The 16,284-nt window shown below is 47.2% G+C and overlaps 1 protein-coding gene across 2 annotated transcripts in view; it reads left to right on the forward strand.

Annotated features, from left to right (window-relative positions):
- SSPN (sarcospan) overlaps positions 1-16,284 on the forward strand; it is a 46,281-nt gene that overhangs the window by 18,189 nt on the left and 11,808 nt on the right. Inside the window, exon 3 of one of the 2 annotated variants that reach the window (XM_074902354.1) lies at positions 598-906. In XM_074902354.1, the coding sequence (XP_074758455.1) occupies positions 598-906 (309 nt within the window). Of the gene's footprint in view, positions 1-597; positions 9,639-16,284 lie in introns of those variants that run through there. The other variant, XM_074902353.1, reaches the window with a different exon arrangement.

The raw sequence follows: 16,284 nt of genomic DNA on the forward strand, positions 1-16,284 counted from the left end.
TGCTCCACAGTAGGACCTGGGAAGCAAGCAGGCTGGCTGTATTCAAAGGGCCGCAAGTGGGAGATCAGTCACCTCACTGCCTGATTTGCAAGTATAAATCAGATTTGTTTGGGTATGCAAACTAAGAGTCGGAAATAACACATGAACAAAGTTTCAAAAACACCTACTTCTCAGCACAGCCCGGGATAAGATGTCAGCCGAAGTCTCAGTCTGCTCATCTTTGCTTCAATTTATCTCATCTGATGACTATAAGTTTAACCAATGCAAGTACAACAATAGAGAAAGATGCTTCCTCCCTCTCTGTAAAGCTTCTGACTGTATAGAGACACAGATTTCTTGGTGCTCTCATCAGGTTTTAAAATTGCAAGACAATACTCACATAAAATATGCAAGGCAGAATTGTTAGTTCTTGAGATGACCTGCTGAACTTTGCATCACCAGGGAGTTATAGCTGTCTTGTAATCTCTGAAGCACACTATGTCCAGATAGTACATTGAATGCATGTGAAGTACATGTGCATACATTTGTTCTGTGTTCCTCACTCTCTGTGTAGCTGGAAAAAGAGTGTTTTTTCTTTTCTTTTTTCCTGCCTTTCAGCTGATGTATTTTCTCCTGAGCGCCCTGGGTCTGGTTGCCTGTGTTTTAGCAGTGGCTTTTGCTGCACACCATTATTTGCAGATGACAAAATTTACCTGCAATACCATCCTTAAGTCCTGCCAGTGCCAACTGGACACAGCAGACCCCCTCAGTAGGACCTTCATCTACGAGGACGCAGCTGACTGTGACAGCCTCACCAGCATGCTCAACCTGTACTTACTCCTGCAGATGGTTCTCAACCTGATCGCAGCCCTGGTGTGTCTATCAGCATGCTTTGTGATGTGGAAACACAGATACCAGGTCTTCTATGTGGGTGTTCGGTTCTACCCTTTAACTGCTACTGAAGGCCAGTGACAGAAAGTATAGAGTCTGGGCTGGCAGAGGGTTGTTGTCAGGGAATGGAAAATATCAGTGCTGCCACCACAGACACCATGGATGGATAGATGTTTATAAGGTTTTTGACAAGGGAAGACATTCACACAGTTTTAATGGAATATATTTTTCAACCATTTTAAAAGCATTTCATGTGGCTGCTCTTGAAAAAGGTCTCTTGTGAGATTATGTAGAGGTCACAAACTCCTAAAGATGCAGCTGTACAAGTACGCACCAAAGATCTTTAATAGCCATAGACAAAATGAGAACTTAAAAAAATAATTGGGAACTCATCTGCAGGGCTACAGCCATTAAGAAATAGGGTCTGTTTCCACTGCTGGTAGATATCTGTTCTTGCCTTCAGAGAAGCTATATCAATTTCTACCAGATAAGGATCTGGTCCAAACTGCTTAATTATAATTATGCTGATCATGCTTAGGGAATATATTGTCTCTTGGATGCTCTGGGTATAATCCCTGCTAACCTGATGGGGATTTACCATACGGAAAAATAATACGTAAGGTCAAGACCTCTTCAAATGCAGGTTGAGACCAACAGCAAAGTGAACATATTGATGACTGTCATATGAAATATACATAAGACTTTTCAGAGAGACTAATGATATAGATTACCTAATCCAGTTGCTCATAAACAACAATATGAGTGTGTTGACTAATGGTGATTTGGTGGGCCCTGCTTGAGACCCTAGACAGATTTCTGAAGTATGAGTGCTCGGCACTTTGTGAGAAGAGATCAGTTTAAGAAACCTTGAGTTGCACTTCTGAAGTGGAAGATCCTAAATCACTAGTCACGTTGAAAATTATGTTGACATTGCTGTAATTGCAGACTCCCAAACTTGGCGTCTAGCCAGTTCCACCAATTATACTCTAAGTACAAAAGGCCAAATGCATTTTTGGTGTAACTCCTCTGAAGACAATCAGTCTTATACACCAGCAGTGGAGCTGAGCCAACAGCCCTGAAAGATATATCCCTGCAACAATGAATGTTTTTAAAATGGGGTGGAGAGAGGGAAGCAAGAAGAGACTGCCAGTCTCTCAAAGACATCGTTTATAATGATGAGGGAAAAAGAATAATGATTTCTTAACAAGCAGGACAGAATAACAAACTGCTTTCAAACCATGCTTTTTCAGCCTGAAAGTGTAGCCCTAGAAGTGGTTTACATCATATTAGCCTTATACCAAGAGAAGTATGTTGGGTTTGTCCCTTGAACTGTTATTTCCACTTGCACAGCATGGAATTTTAAATGCAGGAGCAATTCTGAATAGGCAGCATTTTGCACTGCTTGCCAATACAGATGGGTGCAAGGGCAAGGCAGCTGGTGCTCACACCCTGCCATGCCTACAGATTTCCTGATCCCAGACAGAGTGAGGGTGTCTCTGAGGTGGGGTGGAGAAATCACATGCCAGAAAAACTGTGGCATAATCATTAGCAAGAAGGAAGCAAATAAAATTTCTTTAAGGCTTCAAAGAAGCAAAACCTTTCTGTTTCTGGAGCAAAAATAGCCACCAGGAAGACAAAAACCCAGTCTGGCAAAATGCTAGTTATCTAAGTAGGTCTACTCCTACCCAAAAACTGTCTTCCATATGGTGATCACACATCAACCCAGGGCTCACCCTGGCATACCTCTGGGGTCAGAAGATCACAGCATATTTAAGTCTCCTGTGCACCTAAAGCACTGCTTGGTGTATGTGCTCGAGTTTTTGTCATGGAAAGTTCTTCTAGAGTAGACATAGTACCACCAAGGTGCTATCTGCAAAGCTGCAAAGTAAGGAGCTTCAGAAAATGAACATTTTTGAGACCAGCTTCCAAATGGCCTTTTTTATGCACCTAAAAATAACAGTCACTAGTAATCATGGCTGCAGGACTCATTTGCAAGGGTGTCCATTTGCTTGTTTGCTTGTCTATGTGTTGCCACACATCCAAAGTCCTAAACCTGGCTCCCAGGCGTGCTCAGAGCAAGCTGAGACAGTAGTGGATTGTGTGGGCAGGTTGGCAATGTAAGACCTGGCTGCCAGCATCAGTGGGGCCGTCTGTGCAGTGATGGGAACCAGCCCGTTTCCCCTGAATCTGGCAGAGCATGCTGCAAGCAGCACCCGTGGACCTCTGCCAGGGCCAGCCTACTGTATGGGATGGATCCATAGGGGTGCCTCTCACCTGCTGCTTGTACTCAGATGTTGGTTTGTCCCCCGTCCCTCACATGACTCCAGCTGTGCTCCTTGTGGAAACATAGGGCAGAGGATACACCTTCCTCCCACATAAACAACACTTGCTGTGCCTGCTCCTCCCTCCAGCCAAAAATGTGGGCTCTCCTCTCCGCAAAGAAGATAACAAGAAGCAGGAAAGGGACTAAGACGAAGATGAATAACAGCTGAGCTTTGGGGCTCTCTCCTGCTGTCACCACCAGGCGTTGCGCCCCAATGGCTGGTGAAGCAAGAGGAAGGCTCCGCTGGTAGAGTAGGGCATGCTTCCCACCCTGCCCTTTCCAAAGTGTCCTTGTTGTTCAGAAGATAACTTGATCTGTGCTGCATGCAGGCTGGCAGCAGCAAGCTGTTGTGGGAAACAGCTGGCCAGCCCTGGCCAAGCGGCATTTTCACCAGAGCCAGGCTTTTGTCTCCTTAATCTTTTGACCACAGCCTCCACCACATATTTTCACTCCTTGTCTCCCATCACCTCCCAAGTGCTGGGCTCCTGGAGGCCAGCCCCTGTTAGATGTGGTTGAGCTTGTGTTGCCTGGCCTCTGCCTACTCACCCCTGAGCTTAAATTTGCTCTAGAGCACAAACGACGCAATGGTGATGATCACAGAGTCACTGCAAATGCCTTCAGTGCGGCGATGGGGAGGAGAAGAGAGATGTGGATAAGAGATCCTGCTCCACTTAGCAAGCTGTGCACCTCCATAACAGCGCACTCTCCACCTTGAGACACCGAGCCACCATTGCTCAAGTTTGGTTCGCTAATCAGCACATTGCAGCTTAACCCTTTGCTTGGGAAGAAAGCGATATTCATTATATATTCTGTTGGTGTTTTAATGCTTAATGAATAACTATGGGGAATTTTGATCTAGTAAAGCCTAACTTCTGTATTTCTTCTTCATGTATCTCAAGAACATGAAATCAAAACAGGAGAGATGGGGAAATGGACATGGTAGTGTTTGGAAACATTTTCCCCCTGGGTATGGTTTTACAACATATATTTTGCTTGGATCAAGAACTTTGGAAAGTACTAATTAAAGGATTTTCACCTACCACAGCATATTCAGACAGCTCGCAGCTTTTTCCTGGTGTCAGAGTCCATACGGACTGCACCAGGAGAAAGACAGGGACTAAAACACCCAGAAAGGACAGAGGTGTTGAAGCAAAAAACTATTTTTTTGTTAAGTCCTGGAAATTTATTCTCTGGGTGAATTCTGCAGAAATGGGTAGGATTAAACCACTCTGGACACACAGAATTTGTGAAGGGCTAGATGTAATTTACTCTCACAAACACAGGTGCATTCTCATTTGCACCCTGGCAACTTTACACTGTTTTCCCAGTGTAAAGGGGTTGTAAAGATGGCATCAATCACTTCTGCACCTACTTTATGGCCGTTTTACACTACTAAAAGGGCTCTTTGTGTAAATGAGAACTCAAGCTCTGGAGAATTTAATAGAGAGGAGATCCTTTCTATAGACTGTGCTAGACTCTCTAATAGGGTCTATTACTGGGATATAACTCTCCTCTGGATTTTATATCTTGGCTTAAAGATCATTAGTCTCCATTAAATTCAGTTCTGCAAAACTTTCCCAAAGGCCATAACCCCCCCCATTCCCCCCACCCCTCAACCCCATGACATGCCTCCTCCACCCCAAGAACATTCAGGCTGTGATGGTGTTGCATGGAAAACTGCTTGTTTTTTTTTTTTAAAAAAAGGAGAAGCTACAGCTACCATTCTCCTCTGGCTCTGAGGCGTTTTGATCTTGTGCTATGCAAATACCAGAGCGACAATAATGGCAACGAAAAGGGAACCGAGATGCGACGCCTTACACAGAGCCAAAATGTCACACTCGCAACCCCACCAAGCACTGAGGTGACACCCACTCCTGACAGGGAGCTGCACTTTGCACCCCTCTCCCTCCCTGGCTGTTGCTGGAAGCACAGGGGCCGGTGGGCAAAGGGTAAACACAGCCAGGTCCCAGCCCCATGCCAGGGCTGCCACCAGCCTACTCCTTCTGCCATTGCCTTCATGTGACGGCCATCTGAGCCTTGCTGGCCCAGCCAGCTTTGTGTGGGCACCACTTGGAGACTTGCCTAAAAAACAGCTCTGCGCAAGAGCGCTGGAAACTGTAATCAACTCACAGGACTATTTGATATTGTCTTCCTCTTTTTTTCATGCTACCAGCAATATTTGGTTTGAGGGCCTTTTGAAACAGAAAGCATGTTGCTAGCGTGTGAGAGAAGACACAGTTCAGGTCCTCTATATTTAGAAAACCAGGATGTCATACCTCCCTTTGAAATTTTCATAGTCCACTGCACTCCACCCACCCACACATGTACACATGCCTTCGATTGGAAAATGTTTTTCAGTTTTAGCAAAGGGTGTTGGCTTAGGGGGATTCAAGGGAGGTGTAGAGGAACAACAGCAGTGCAGTCCCGAGCATGAAGCTCGAAGCCTCCTTAAGGCACAGGACAGCATGGCAGGCAGTGGGGACACCGTTCTGGATAGGCTCAGGTGACCGATATCAAGGATCTCTCCCATTGTCGGCCTGTAACATAAACCCCAAGGCAGGGCCAAGTTTTTCTGAGACTTATGGAAGCCCTCTGCTGTGTCATGTCAGGCAGGGCTGTACACCCGGCTGACAACATCTTCCTGAGCCCAGTTTTAGGTGACCATGCACAGACTGTAGCACCTGTAGCAAGCGCTCCAAGAAGATGCATTTTGGTGCTAGTTCATCTCAGGTCTCTGCAGTCAGGTCTCTCCCAGGGGTGAGGCTGCTGACTCCTGTAATCACTTATCAGTAGTATTTGTCCTCTGCTAAATTGGCTCTGTAGTTAAATATTATAAATGATGATTGTGTCTACGAAGACCGGAGGACATTTTTCTTTTGGTTTCAGTACCTTGATTTCCATGCCTTTGTCGAAACAAACAGTTGAAAGACTCACCAGAACTTCAAACTTGCTGGGGAAGGGATGGAGATTTCTTTTTTATTTTTTTTTAAAAAAGATACTTCATTTGTTACCATAATACTTTCCCTCTCCACAAAGCCATCTTCTCATTAGAGTGTAGCCATTAAGGCTCAGTTACAGTGACTGACTACAGAGACAGCATGGAGCTGAGGCCCACCAAAGCTTACAGATTACTCCCTGCTTCACCTGGGTGCACCCAGGTATTCCTGCCTGGCTCAGGTGTCTGAGAGCCAGCTGCCAGATGCAAGCAGAAGACCAGCATGAGCTGGGAGAATAATCTGCAGAGGGTGATTTGAATACATGCCTCTCCTTCAGTCGGATGTATTATGAATGACAAGTGCTGGGCTGACCTCAGGTTATGGGAGATATATGGACAGTGACATAGATTAAGGCAGTCCTTGGCATTAAGAGCCCTGATTGTCCTGGAAATGAGATACTTGAGCAAGGCAGGTTTTTAACCCCATTTCACTCTCTGTGGTTGCGTAAAGAGAACCCTGTTTTTAAATGGCCTAAGGCTGAGAGAAGAGGGGTTTCTTTTTACTTCAGTGTGGGTTTTCTCTTTCACAAAAACTAGGATGAGCATCAGCTTTTGTCTGAACTGTCCTCCATTGGGCTGGATGGGATCATCACTGCTGGAGCTGGAGCTGCGCAAATGCAGGGGTGTGGAAACCACCCTCACATCTTTTTTGGGACATTTTCTTCCAGCCCCACAGCTGCCAGTGCTGGGACAGGGAGGGCAGGGGCAGCCAGTGGCCCAGATCTTTAATGTGCCTGAGTCAACCAAGCCCTGCAGACATCCCTACTTATACTGGCTACTGGTCAACAGGGATTTGGTGGGGTACTTGGGGATCAATTGCGATGAAAACAGACATTTACACTTTCCCTTCCACCTTGCAAATCCAAGCAGGTGAGCAGCACACACATGAGGGGAACCAAGGGGACTTGATGAAACGCAAAAGTCTCCCTTCCCATTTCACTGCCCCAGCCTGTGAACACGCTGAGAAACTGAAACAGTAAGGAAAACAAACTACTACAAGTCAGGCACTCTAAATGTTTTAGGTTTCCATGATCCAAGGTGTTGTTAGGTCAGGAGCGTGTAAAAGAGTGTATTTGTATGGGCTCCTCCCTGCTGGTCTGAATCTCGCTAACACCAGAGCGCTGCATCACATGGGGACCCAGACAGCCAGGCCTTTTGCTGATAGATCTTGCTGTCACCACAGGAGTTAAATTTTGTAGCCTAACAGGGCTAGGGGGTGGGGAAGGGCAGTTTATGGGCTGTACTCATATATCCATATATATTCTGTTAAGGCTACTGTTCCCAGCTTCAGCATTTTTTTCTTGCATACAAAAGGAAATGCTAGGATCTTGGCTAGCAAAAGTCTGTGCTTCTGAATTAACAGGAGTTGCATCTCCACTTTATTTCTAGTAGAACTTTTCCACTTATTCCACTCAGGTTTCATTCAGGTTTGCTTCTCCATTTTCCAAAGTGGTGGGACTTTTTCTTGCACATCCTTCACCAGCCCTGAAAAAGTCACCAGGTCGGCAGGCTGCATGCAAACAGACCCTCCTTAGCCAGGGCAGGGGAGGCACAGTTTGCAAACTGGCTTGAGAGACTTCTTCTGAGTTCTCCTCCAAACATATCAGTCACTGATTATGCTATTGTGCATAGCAAATTGTCAAAAAAATACAGAGAGCTAGTGCTTGAAAATCACAAAGGCTAATTGCCCAATAATAGGTGACAAGTCTATTTCATTAACCAAAGTGTCATGTGTGGCTGTTGCACAGTGGGAACAGGCAGGCCCTGGCCCTGTGCTTCCCACACAGGCCATGCTGCCACCAAAGTCCCTGGAAATTTCACCTGAATAAGGCTGGGGACTCAGCTGTGCTCTGTTGCACTGAGCAGGGGCAGCATGGGGGAGCACGTAGGGTTGCTGGGTGTCGATGCTTAATCCCCATCCCAAGGGAAACTGACCAGTTTTGAAGGGGTTTGTAGGCAACAGTGTGCCATACTGATCCATGGGTGAACCAGTGCCATTCAAACATGGATGTCAAGGGTCTGTGTGGACAGCTGTACCTGTGCCCATGTTGGCATGTGCACAGAGGGAGATGGGGAGGCACTACATAACACAAACTCTGTGTATGGACATACATAAAACTACACCAAATCTGCTGTGGATGGGAAAGCCACAGCTTTATGTAGGTGCATGACCATGTGTGAGTGCAAAAAAGGCCTGAATAGTGGCATGGCTTGACCTGGGAGGTTGCACGTCAAAATACCAAGCCTGGTGGCATGCTGCATTTAATGCTCACCTCCTCCCAAATTTATTGCGATATCCCACATTTCCAAACAAGCTGGGGCTCAGTGTCAGAGGCTCAGTGCCAGGGTTGCTTGCTCACCTATGCACAGCTTCAGGGCTGCAAATCCTCATCCCAGAAGGAAAAAAGCAGGTAGAGTAGAAGAGAAATAAAGATTTGTTTGATTTGTTTTGGTCTGAGAATGGCACATCTTACTGTAAGGTTTTTCCCACTAAAAAGAATGTGTTGATTAGGGCTGGTATGGTGTTTGAGGTTACTTTTTCTTTCAGTGGCTTTAAGGACCTAATTCAAGGTCACTGAAATGGATTAAAAACTTGTGCTCAGTTCAGTGGCCTTGGATCATCCCATGTAGGAAATTAATTCTCACTTGCTTTTATCTGTGTGCTAACTAATATTTCCCATGTTTAATAGAAAGCATTATTAGACCTACTGCATCATGCTGGAAGCAGCACCAGCTATTAAAGAAGGTGGGTTGATTAACTGATAGCCTTCAAGACTACAAATAATTAGGGAAATAAGAGTCAATGCCATATGAAAGCAAACACACAGTCAGTTGTTATCATAAATATTTTCACAGGACGGTCTGCTCACTGGTCTCACCTGAAGCATGTTTGGACAATCTTAAATATTAGAGCCTCGTGTATTGATAGCAATATATACAGACCGGTTCAAGAGCTCAGGCCAGACCCAAAGGCAGTGAAAGGCAACGCACTGAATTCCCTGAGCATGCCCCATAGGAATCACTCTGTGTTTGGAAACATATGTTGCAGTTAAATACATTGGTCTGGGCTAAATATAAATTAGTTCTTACAGTACTTGCTTAGGGAAAACATACTGACATCATCACTGTCAAATCTGCATGGAGACAAGCAAAAATATGGGGGTTGTAGCTAACAGGTATAACACAAAATAAAAATAAAGTGGCTGAAGGAGGACCTGAGCAGGGAAGTGCACGCTGTTCAGATGAACTCCCTTGGCCTAGACAAATTTCACAGCACACACAGTGATTTGAAGAGGAAGAGAAGGATGGCAAGAACTCAGCATCTCACTTTTTCACAAGCCTCAAAAACATCACAGGCAATGTGAGAAGAAAAAAATACATGGCTTTAGTCCTGTCTGAAAACATGGGGCACAAACTGGGGCAGAGATGATTAAACTTCGCTTCATACCACTTTTCCTCCCTATTTTCACTCCCCTGCTCTTTGCTAGCACAATCTGGGTTGCTCGGTTCTCAGCAAACATCCAAGTAGCCAAAATATGGGCAGGATTCTTGCCATAACCAAGCCAGCCAGTGAACGAAATAAGGCACTTGTTTCCTGGAGCAGAGGGGGGTGGGCGGTGGATTTAAACATTTCTCTGTGGTGCTGGAAATCCACCTTGAGTAGGAGCAGTCCCTCAGCTCGCGCAAACCACCAGTGCTCCTTTGACATCAATTGGCAACTGTCTGGTTTGCAGCATCCCAGCGTCTGGCTGCAGTGGTGTAAGCAAACAGTTCAACTGGGCAGTGAGAGAGACAACAAGAGGCAAGTTGAAGTCCTGGGCTCCTTCCTTCTCTTTTACTGCTTTTCATCATCACCTGCAGCATTGTTTTCAGATGCATAGGGGCACACATCAGTTACTGAAAGCTTGGACAAGTGGCAAGTCAGCTGGTGATGCAGAGGTGGCATGGGGTTACAGTGGGGCTGGTGGATGCCAGAAACCTGGAGGTGCATTGGGGTGAGTCTCTGCATTGAGACCCTTGGGACTCAGGGCTACCCCCGAGCTACAGCAATAGCCAGGACAGGCGGCCAGGAGGAAAGTGATGCTCACGCTGTTACATGAGAGGCAGGATTGGCCATCCATGGGCAGGGTCCTGGCTCCATGAAAGGGATGGCTAATGTCCTCCAACCTCGATCTGGGTGCTGATCATACAGTCTAATGAGGGAGGATTTGGGTGAGTTGAAGAAAGAGTGAGAAAAATGACTGACTGTGGGAAGTTTCAGGGGTGTTTATCTGCTCTCCCCTTTCAATCTTCTCACCAAACAGACTCCACGCCTGAAGAGAGCAGGAGCAGGAGAAACTTGATTATTTTTGTCAGATACCAAAGTCTCTTTGCAGAGTGTTTCCTGCAGCACACAGTGGGAGAAAAGGGAAGTGGCAGCTGCACAGCTGGCTCCTGCCCTCCCTGGACCAAATTTCAGGCTGCAGCTGCCCATCCCAACCCTGGCCTGAACACATCCCACAGAGGACAGGGACAGCCGTGATGCACAAAGGCTGTGTCCCAATGCTGCTCACAGAGTGTGGTGGCCCTTGGTTTTGGGGGGATGTTGTTGTTCTGGCAGCGGGACGATGAGGCCAGTTGCAGCTGTGCCTCTGGGGGTCACATGGCTGTGTTCCTGGACTGCATTTTTCATCAGTGGCAAAGCAACCTTCTCTTCCTCTTTTCCCACCTGTAATGAAAATATTAGAGACCCTTAGCTCCTGGATCTCATTTCTTACCTATGCTGAAGGCCGATGGAGGGTTTGCAGAATGTGGTGTGATGCAGAACCTCACTGAAGGGCCTGTTCCTTCATTTCCACAATCGGTATCTGTTTCCAGAAAAAAAGATTCTGTGTGGGGCTGCAGGCTGGAGCTAAAAGGCACAGTGGACAAAAGAGGTTGGACATGAACAAGTTTCCTCACAGCATGTTTGCTGTTTCCACAGCCAAGAAATGGGCTGTGAGGGTGTGTTGTTATTTTTCTTTGCAGCACAGCTCCATCTTGAAGGCCCCTTCATGAAGTATTTGGACCTACTTTACAACAGCTCTAACACAGTTCAAGCAAGGCATAAGCCCACCCTGGGACTTGCAGTTTGAACCCCTTCATTTTATGGGATGGTGGGAGGACATGAATCCCTTTTCTGAAAACTGCTTTTACAAGTTTTGATTGAAATACCCATAAAAAAGGTAGAGGGCCCATGGAGGAAGATCCAATTTCCAGGCAGAACAAATTTAGCAACCAACTGAGGGCTTCATGGGTAGGCACAAGCCCCACTGAATAGGGGTACAGGATGGGAAAACTGTTTGCCTGCTGAACCCAGGGGCTGTTTGAGGTGAGCAGACAAGTGGGCAGGTGTTTCCATGAGCAAAACCTCTTGAGAGCAACTACTTGCTAAAATAGATGCCATGCAATAAACTGAAAAAGAAAGCCTCATTGCCCAGCTGGTGCAGGCAGCTGCCTGCCTGCATGCACAGCACAGAGGCAAGCAGCTATTTTTATTGGAGACAGCCAAAGGCTGTGAGAGGTGACAGGGGCAGATGAAGGAGGTCTTCCCCCTGTACCGGGCCAGGGCTGCACCTCAGCAGTTCCCCTTGCAAACTGGACATCTTGGCTGGTGGTGGAGCTGGCCAGCTGGAGGGCTTCCCCTCACCTTCCCAGGACCAGTCATCCTCCCACAAGTCCCCATCAATGTCAGCAAGCACCTTGTCCTCCCAAGGATGCCCTCACTGGCAATGGCCGGCCAGCCCCACTGGGCAGGGAGAGTTAAGAAACAAACCAAACCAAACCACCCATGTTGTGCTGGAGTAGAAAACAGTGATTCAGCCCCTCCTGCCTTAAAACATGAGATCAGCCTCCCTGTGACCAGAGTGACTTTTTGTGTCTGTGGTGCTTGGGAGTGGCCTGTTCCTCAGCCCTGGAGACACCAAGCAGCCTGGGGCTCCCTGCTCTGGGCTTCTCTGTGCAAGGGTAAGACTGCTTGTTCGAAGAAGTACCTGGGGACCCAAGGCCTCATCAACAAAACACACTGCCAAGATATTGTGCAAGCAGGGGGAATGGGTTGCTTCTGGGCAGGTCGGTGTTTGCAGCAGTGCAGTGCATCACACAGGTAAACCTGTCTCCTCTGGAGCAAGCTGTGGCAACACAAACCCAAGCTCTATGCTCCAGGGTATAAAATCCAGACCCACTCTGAATTTCACTCCCTCCTTCTACAAGCACTTGAGCATACCTGTCCTGTGCCTTGGCGCATCAGGAACCCAGGTGCAACAAGCAGATCAAGCCCACCTTCTGCAGCAGTGAATGACTGAGTATGGTGTGCCATCTGCAAGGATTGGGATGGCCCCAGTCTCCCAGTCTTTCCCCCAGACATACCTGCTTGAAACTGGTGGGGTTTTTCCAGATGTGGGCCACACACGTTCTCCTTCATAAGAAACCAGAGCAAGTAAAAAAAAGAATTTACAAGAAAAGTGAAAAAAAATGTGGAAACATTTTTTTTCTTCCTCCTCTTCTTTTCTAAGACACGCTACAGCCTACACCCAAAATTTCCTCAGCCATGCCCTACGAGCAGAACTAGTGGGGAAGGCAGCACTTGGCCATGTCAGTTGATGCTGACAGGATGATCACCCTTTCTGGGGCCTGAACTGCTCCTTTGGGATTAGGAGACTTGCTGCTCATGGATACGATTGTTTGCTCCCACATGTAGAGTAAATGACCTGTGTGGCCCTGAGCACCACAGGAGGCAAAATTCACACAGGAAAATCAGCACCAAGACACTGTGAGAGAGGAGAGAACAGAGCGGGGGATGACTTTGTCCATTGCGGACCAAGGTCTCAGACCTGACAAATGTCCATGCTGGGATCCAGCCCCTGAGCTTGCTGTCACAGCTCGGGACCACCAGCTGTCATCTGTGTCACTTAGAAGCCAGCAGCACAATGCCACATGTGCCAATAGCAGAGCACATGCCTAGGAAACAAAGCTGGCTCCACTACCAACCTGCCATATGGCCTCAGCAAGCCATGCCACCTTTGTGCTCCTGCTTCCAGACATTCCCTTCCTTAAGCTATAAACCTTTTTGCTGGGGATTCTGGTCTTATGTTTGCAAAGATCATTAATTATGTGGGGTAAACCCACTGGGGATGAACAGATTTCTGATTTACACCAGTGTAAATTATTGCCTCTGCTTTAAAAAATGTTATTACTATGTTGGATGGGGTCCCAGTAACTCTGCAAAGAAGGCAGTGGGAGAAGTTTTTTGTAGATTTCGTAGATTCTTATGATTTATGGCTATAATGCAACTACTTCACTTATGCAAGGATTGTGCTCCGTGCACACGAGTGACCTGAAGCCTGTTTGGTGCAACTGCCTCTCACTGGGGCCGTGGAGCGAGCCAGGCATGGCACAAATGGAGGCTCACCTCCTGCTCCAGGATCCCAGCAGGCTGGCACCAGCAGGGCAGGGCTGGACAAAAGGCTTGTCCTGAGCATCCTGGCGAGAGGCTCTGTGGGAAAGCAGGGCAGGCGGTGGCCAGAAGCACTACTCTGCTTTCCAGGTAAGCAGGGAGAGGGCTGCTGTGTGATGCAGTCCATTAGCTGTTGCTCTTCAGACTCCAAAGCAAGCTGGGCATCTTGGCTCTCTTTCTCTTCCTTGGGCAACCACATATAGCTGCTTGGAGAAGCTTTGGCAAAAAGACTTTTATCCAAGTTTTTGCACATGTTAATATTTGAGGTGTCTATAGCTCAAGTGTCAAAAAAAGAGGACATGTCTACAGTGGATGGTGGCTCCAGAGCACATGGTACTGTACAAATGAGGAACAAGTTGACTTCTTCTAGCTAAGAAGCAGCTCACAAGGTGGTTTTACACCAGTTCAGAGGAAGGTAGAAGAAATAAAAGGGGAGGGAGGATGGCTCATCAGTAAAACATACATTTTGACCCAAGGTATTAATTCATGCTTCTAGCAGCAGGTCCAATGACAGTCCCTTTGACTGAGAAAGAAAACTTTCCAAACATAGATTAGGGGTCAAATACAAAGCTCAGACAGGAAAAACTCATGCTGAGTGGAGGATGATGAGGGAAGAAGACCACCACCCTTGGGGATGCAGGTTGCTGTGGACAGGGCTGGTGTGGGAGGCACAAGAAGCCATCTGAGGAGCAGCCAAGGATTTGGTAGCCACCTTGGTGCATCACAGATGTTCATCAGGCAGGATGGCTCAGGAAAAGAGGATGCAGCCCCACAGGGTGACCCTCCTGTTGGGGTTGCTGGAGCTGTTGTGAAGACTGTGATTGTCTCTCCTTGCAAGAACACATTTATTCATGGGTAAAAATTAGTATCTAGCCTCCAGCCACCATCAATCTGCCATGTTGTGTTGGTTAATTCACTTAAAGTGGTCTGAAAAAAATACATATGAAGAAAAAGAGTTTTCCATATTAGTCACCTTCCAGTGAGGTATAAATGCTCTGACAGATAATTATCAGTGATATTGATTCTAACTAGTGCAGAAAATGAACAGGTGAGTGCAAAATAGAAAGTTATTTATAAAGATGTAATTGAAACAAAATCTATCCTTGCAGGCTTGAGAGTTTAAGGGAAAAAAAAAAAAAGTCTTTGCTGATATGTCTTCGCTGTCTCTGCTGGTGTTTGGATGCTTCCTCGGGAGCAGGAAGACCATCTCCCTGAAAACAACTAGCATGGGTACCAGGAGAGGGGCTGTAAGGAGCCTGGGTGGTCAGTCCTGGCCCCTGCATCCTATTTCCAATGCAAAAGCAGATCATCCTCTTGCAACTGAGGTCATTTATTACTCTTCTTCTGAAGTGCAAGGTTGATTTATTTTGATACTGATTTAATTTCCCCTTCATTTTTTGTTAACTGCTTTCTGGTGAAACCTGGGAGTACATTTCCAGCAAGCCTCTTTTCCTCCTTCTGTCTCCTAAGCAGGAGGGATGATTACTTTGTGTCCCTGACATTGTGGCATGGGGCACAGAAGGACAGTGCAGGCAGCAGGCAGGGGGATGTGACTGCGCATGGCAGAAAGCCACACAGGAGCAACCCTTATAAAGGGTAGGTCTGATTTGGCTGTGGAGCCGTGGATGCTTTATAAGCAACGTCTCTTGAGCCTGTTGTAGGCTGAAATAGTCAGAATGGCAGGAGCTGAAAATAGGCACGAAAAGCATCCAGAGAAAAAGACCCTCAGCCTCAGGCAGAGAGGTCTGTTGCAACGTCCATCAGGCTGAGTCAGTGCTTGCTCAATCATCCACAGCAGGATGTCAATAGTAAGATGCATTTTAAAATGGAAACCAACTCTTACTGTTGCAAATGTGGCTGTTGGGACTTCTTGCAGTGCTGGGACATGGCAAAATGCCACCACTACCAGCAGGTCTTCTCTGGGCAGTGGCACTGGCCGTGCTTGCCTCTCCCCGGCTGGAGACCTGGACCCTCTGAGGGCCATGCGTTCAGGTCCTACAGCTTAGAAGCTGCAAGTCTCATCATTGCAATGCTGAAGCCCTTCTGCAGACAAAGCACTCATGGCTCTGCCAGGGGCCTGTGGGAGGTTGTGCTGTGGCTGCTGGCCCCAAGTGCCAGGCTGGCTTTCTCTAGCAGCTCCACACATCCTCAGCCAGGCCAAGATCTAAATTTCTGGCCGCAGACTGGCAGTGGCGCTTGCTGAGGAGAGAAGGGTTTTGCCAACATGTTATTAAATCACAGCACTGTTTATGACAACGTTAGACTGTTTGGAGCTAAATGCACAGAAGAAGTTACATATCTGGGTTCTGCCAGACAGCTCAGGGTTGTAGGGCAGGGAGAGGTGGGTCTTTGGGCAGAGCTGTCTTCTCATGGCTGATTTACATACTCCCCCCGCACCCCCCTCCTTAGCCTCTGTTGCTCATGGCTTTATGGCTTCCATCCTCCGTGTACCGGAGGTAGAGAAGACCTCTGGGGGCTGTGCTTTTGGATCTAGCAGATCAGGAACCACTGCAATGCTGAAGTCCTTTTGCTGCTTTATCCCTCGGTGTCCAAATTGCTCATCCTCACCCCACCTAGAGCAGACACTTCTGACAAAGCTGCCACAGTGGAGAGCTATACACA

This window comes from Athene noctua, chromosome 3 (genome assembly GCF_965140245.1).
Source record: "Athene noctua chromosome 3, bAthNoc1.hap1.1, whole genome shotgun sequence".
NCBI lineage: Eukaryota > Metazoa > Chordata > Aves > Strigiformes > Strigidae > Athene > Athene noctua.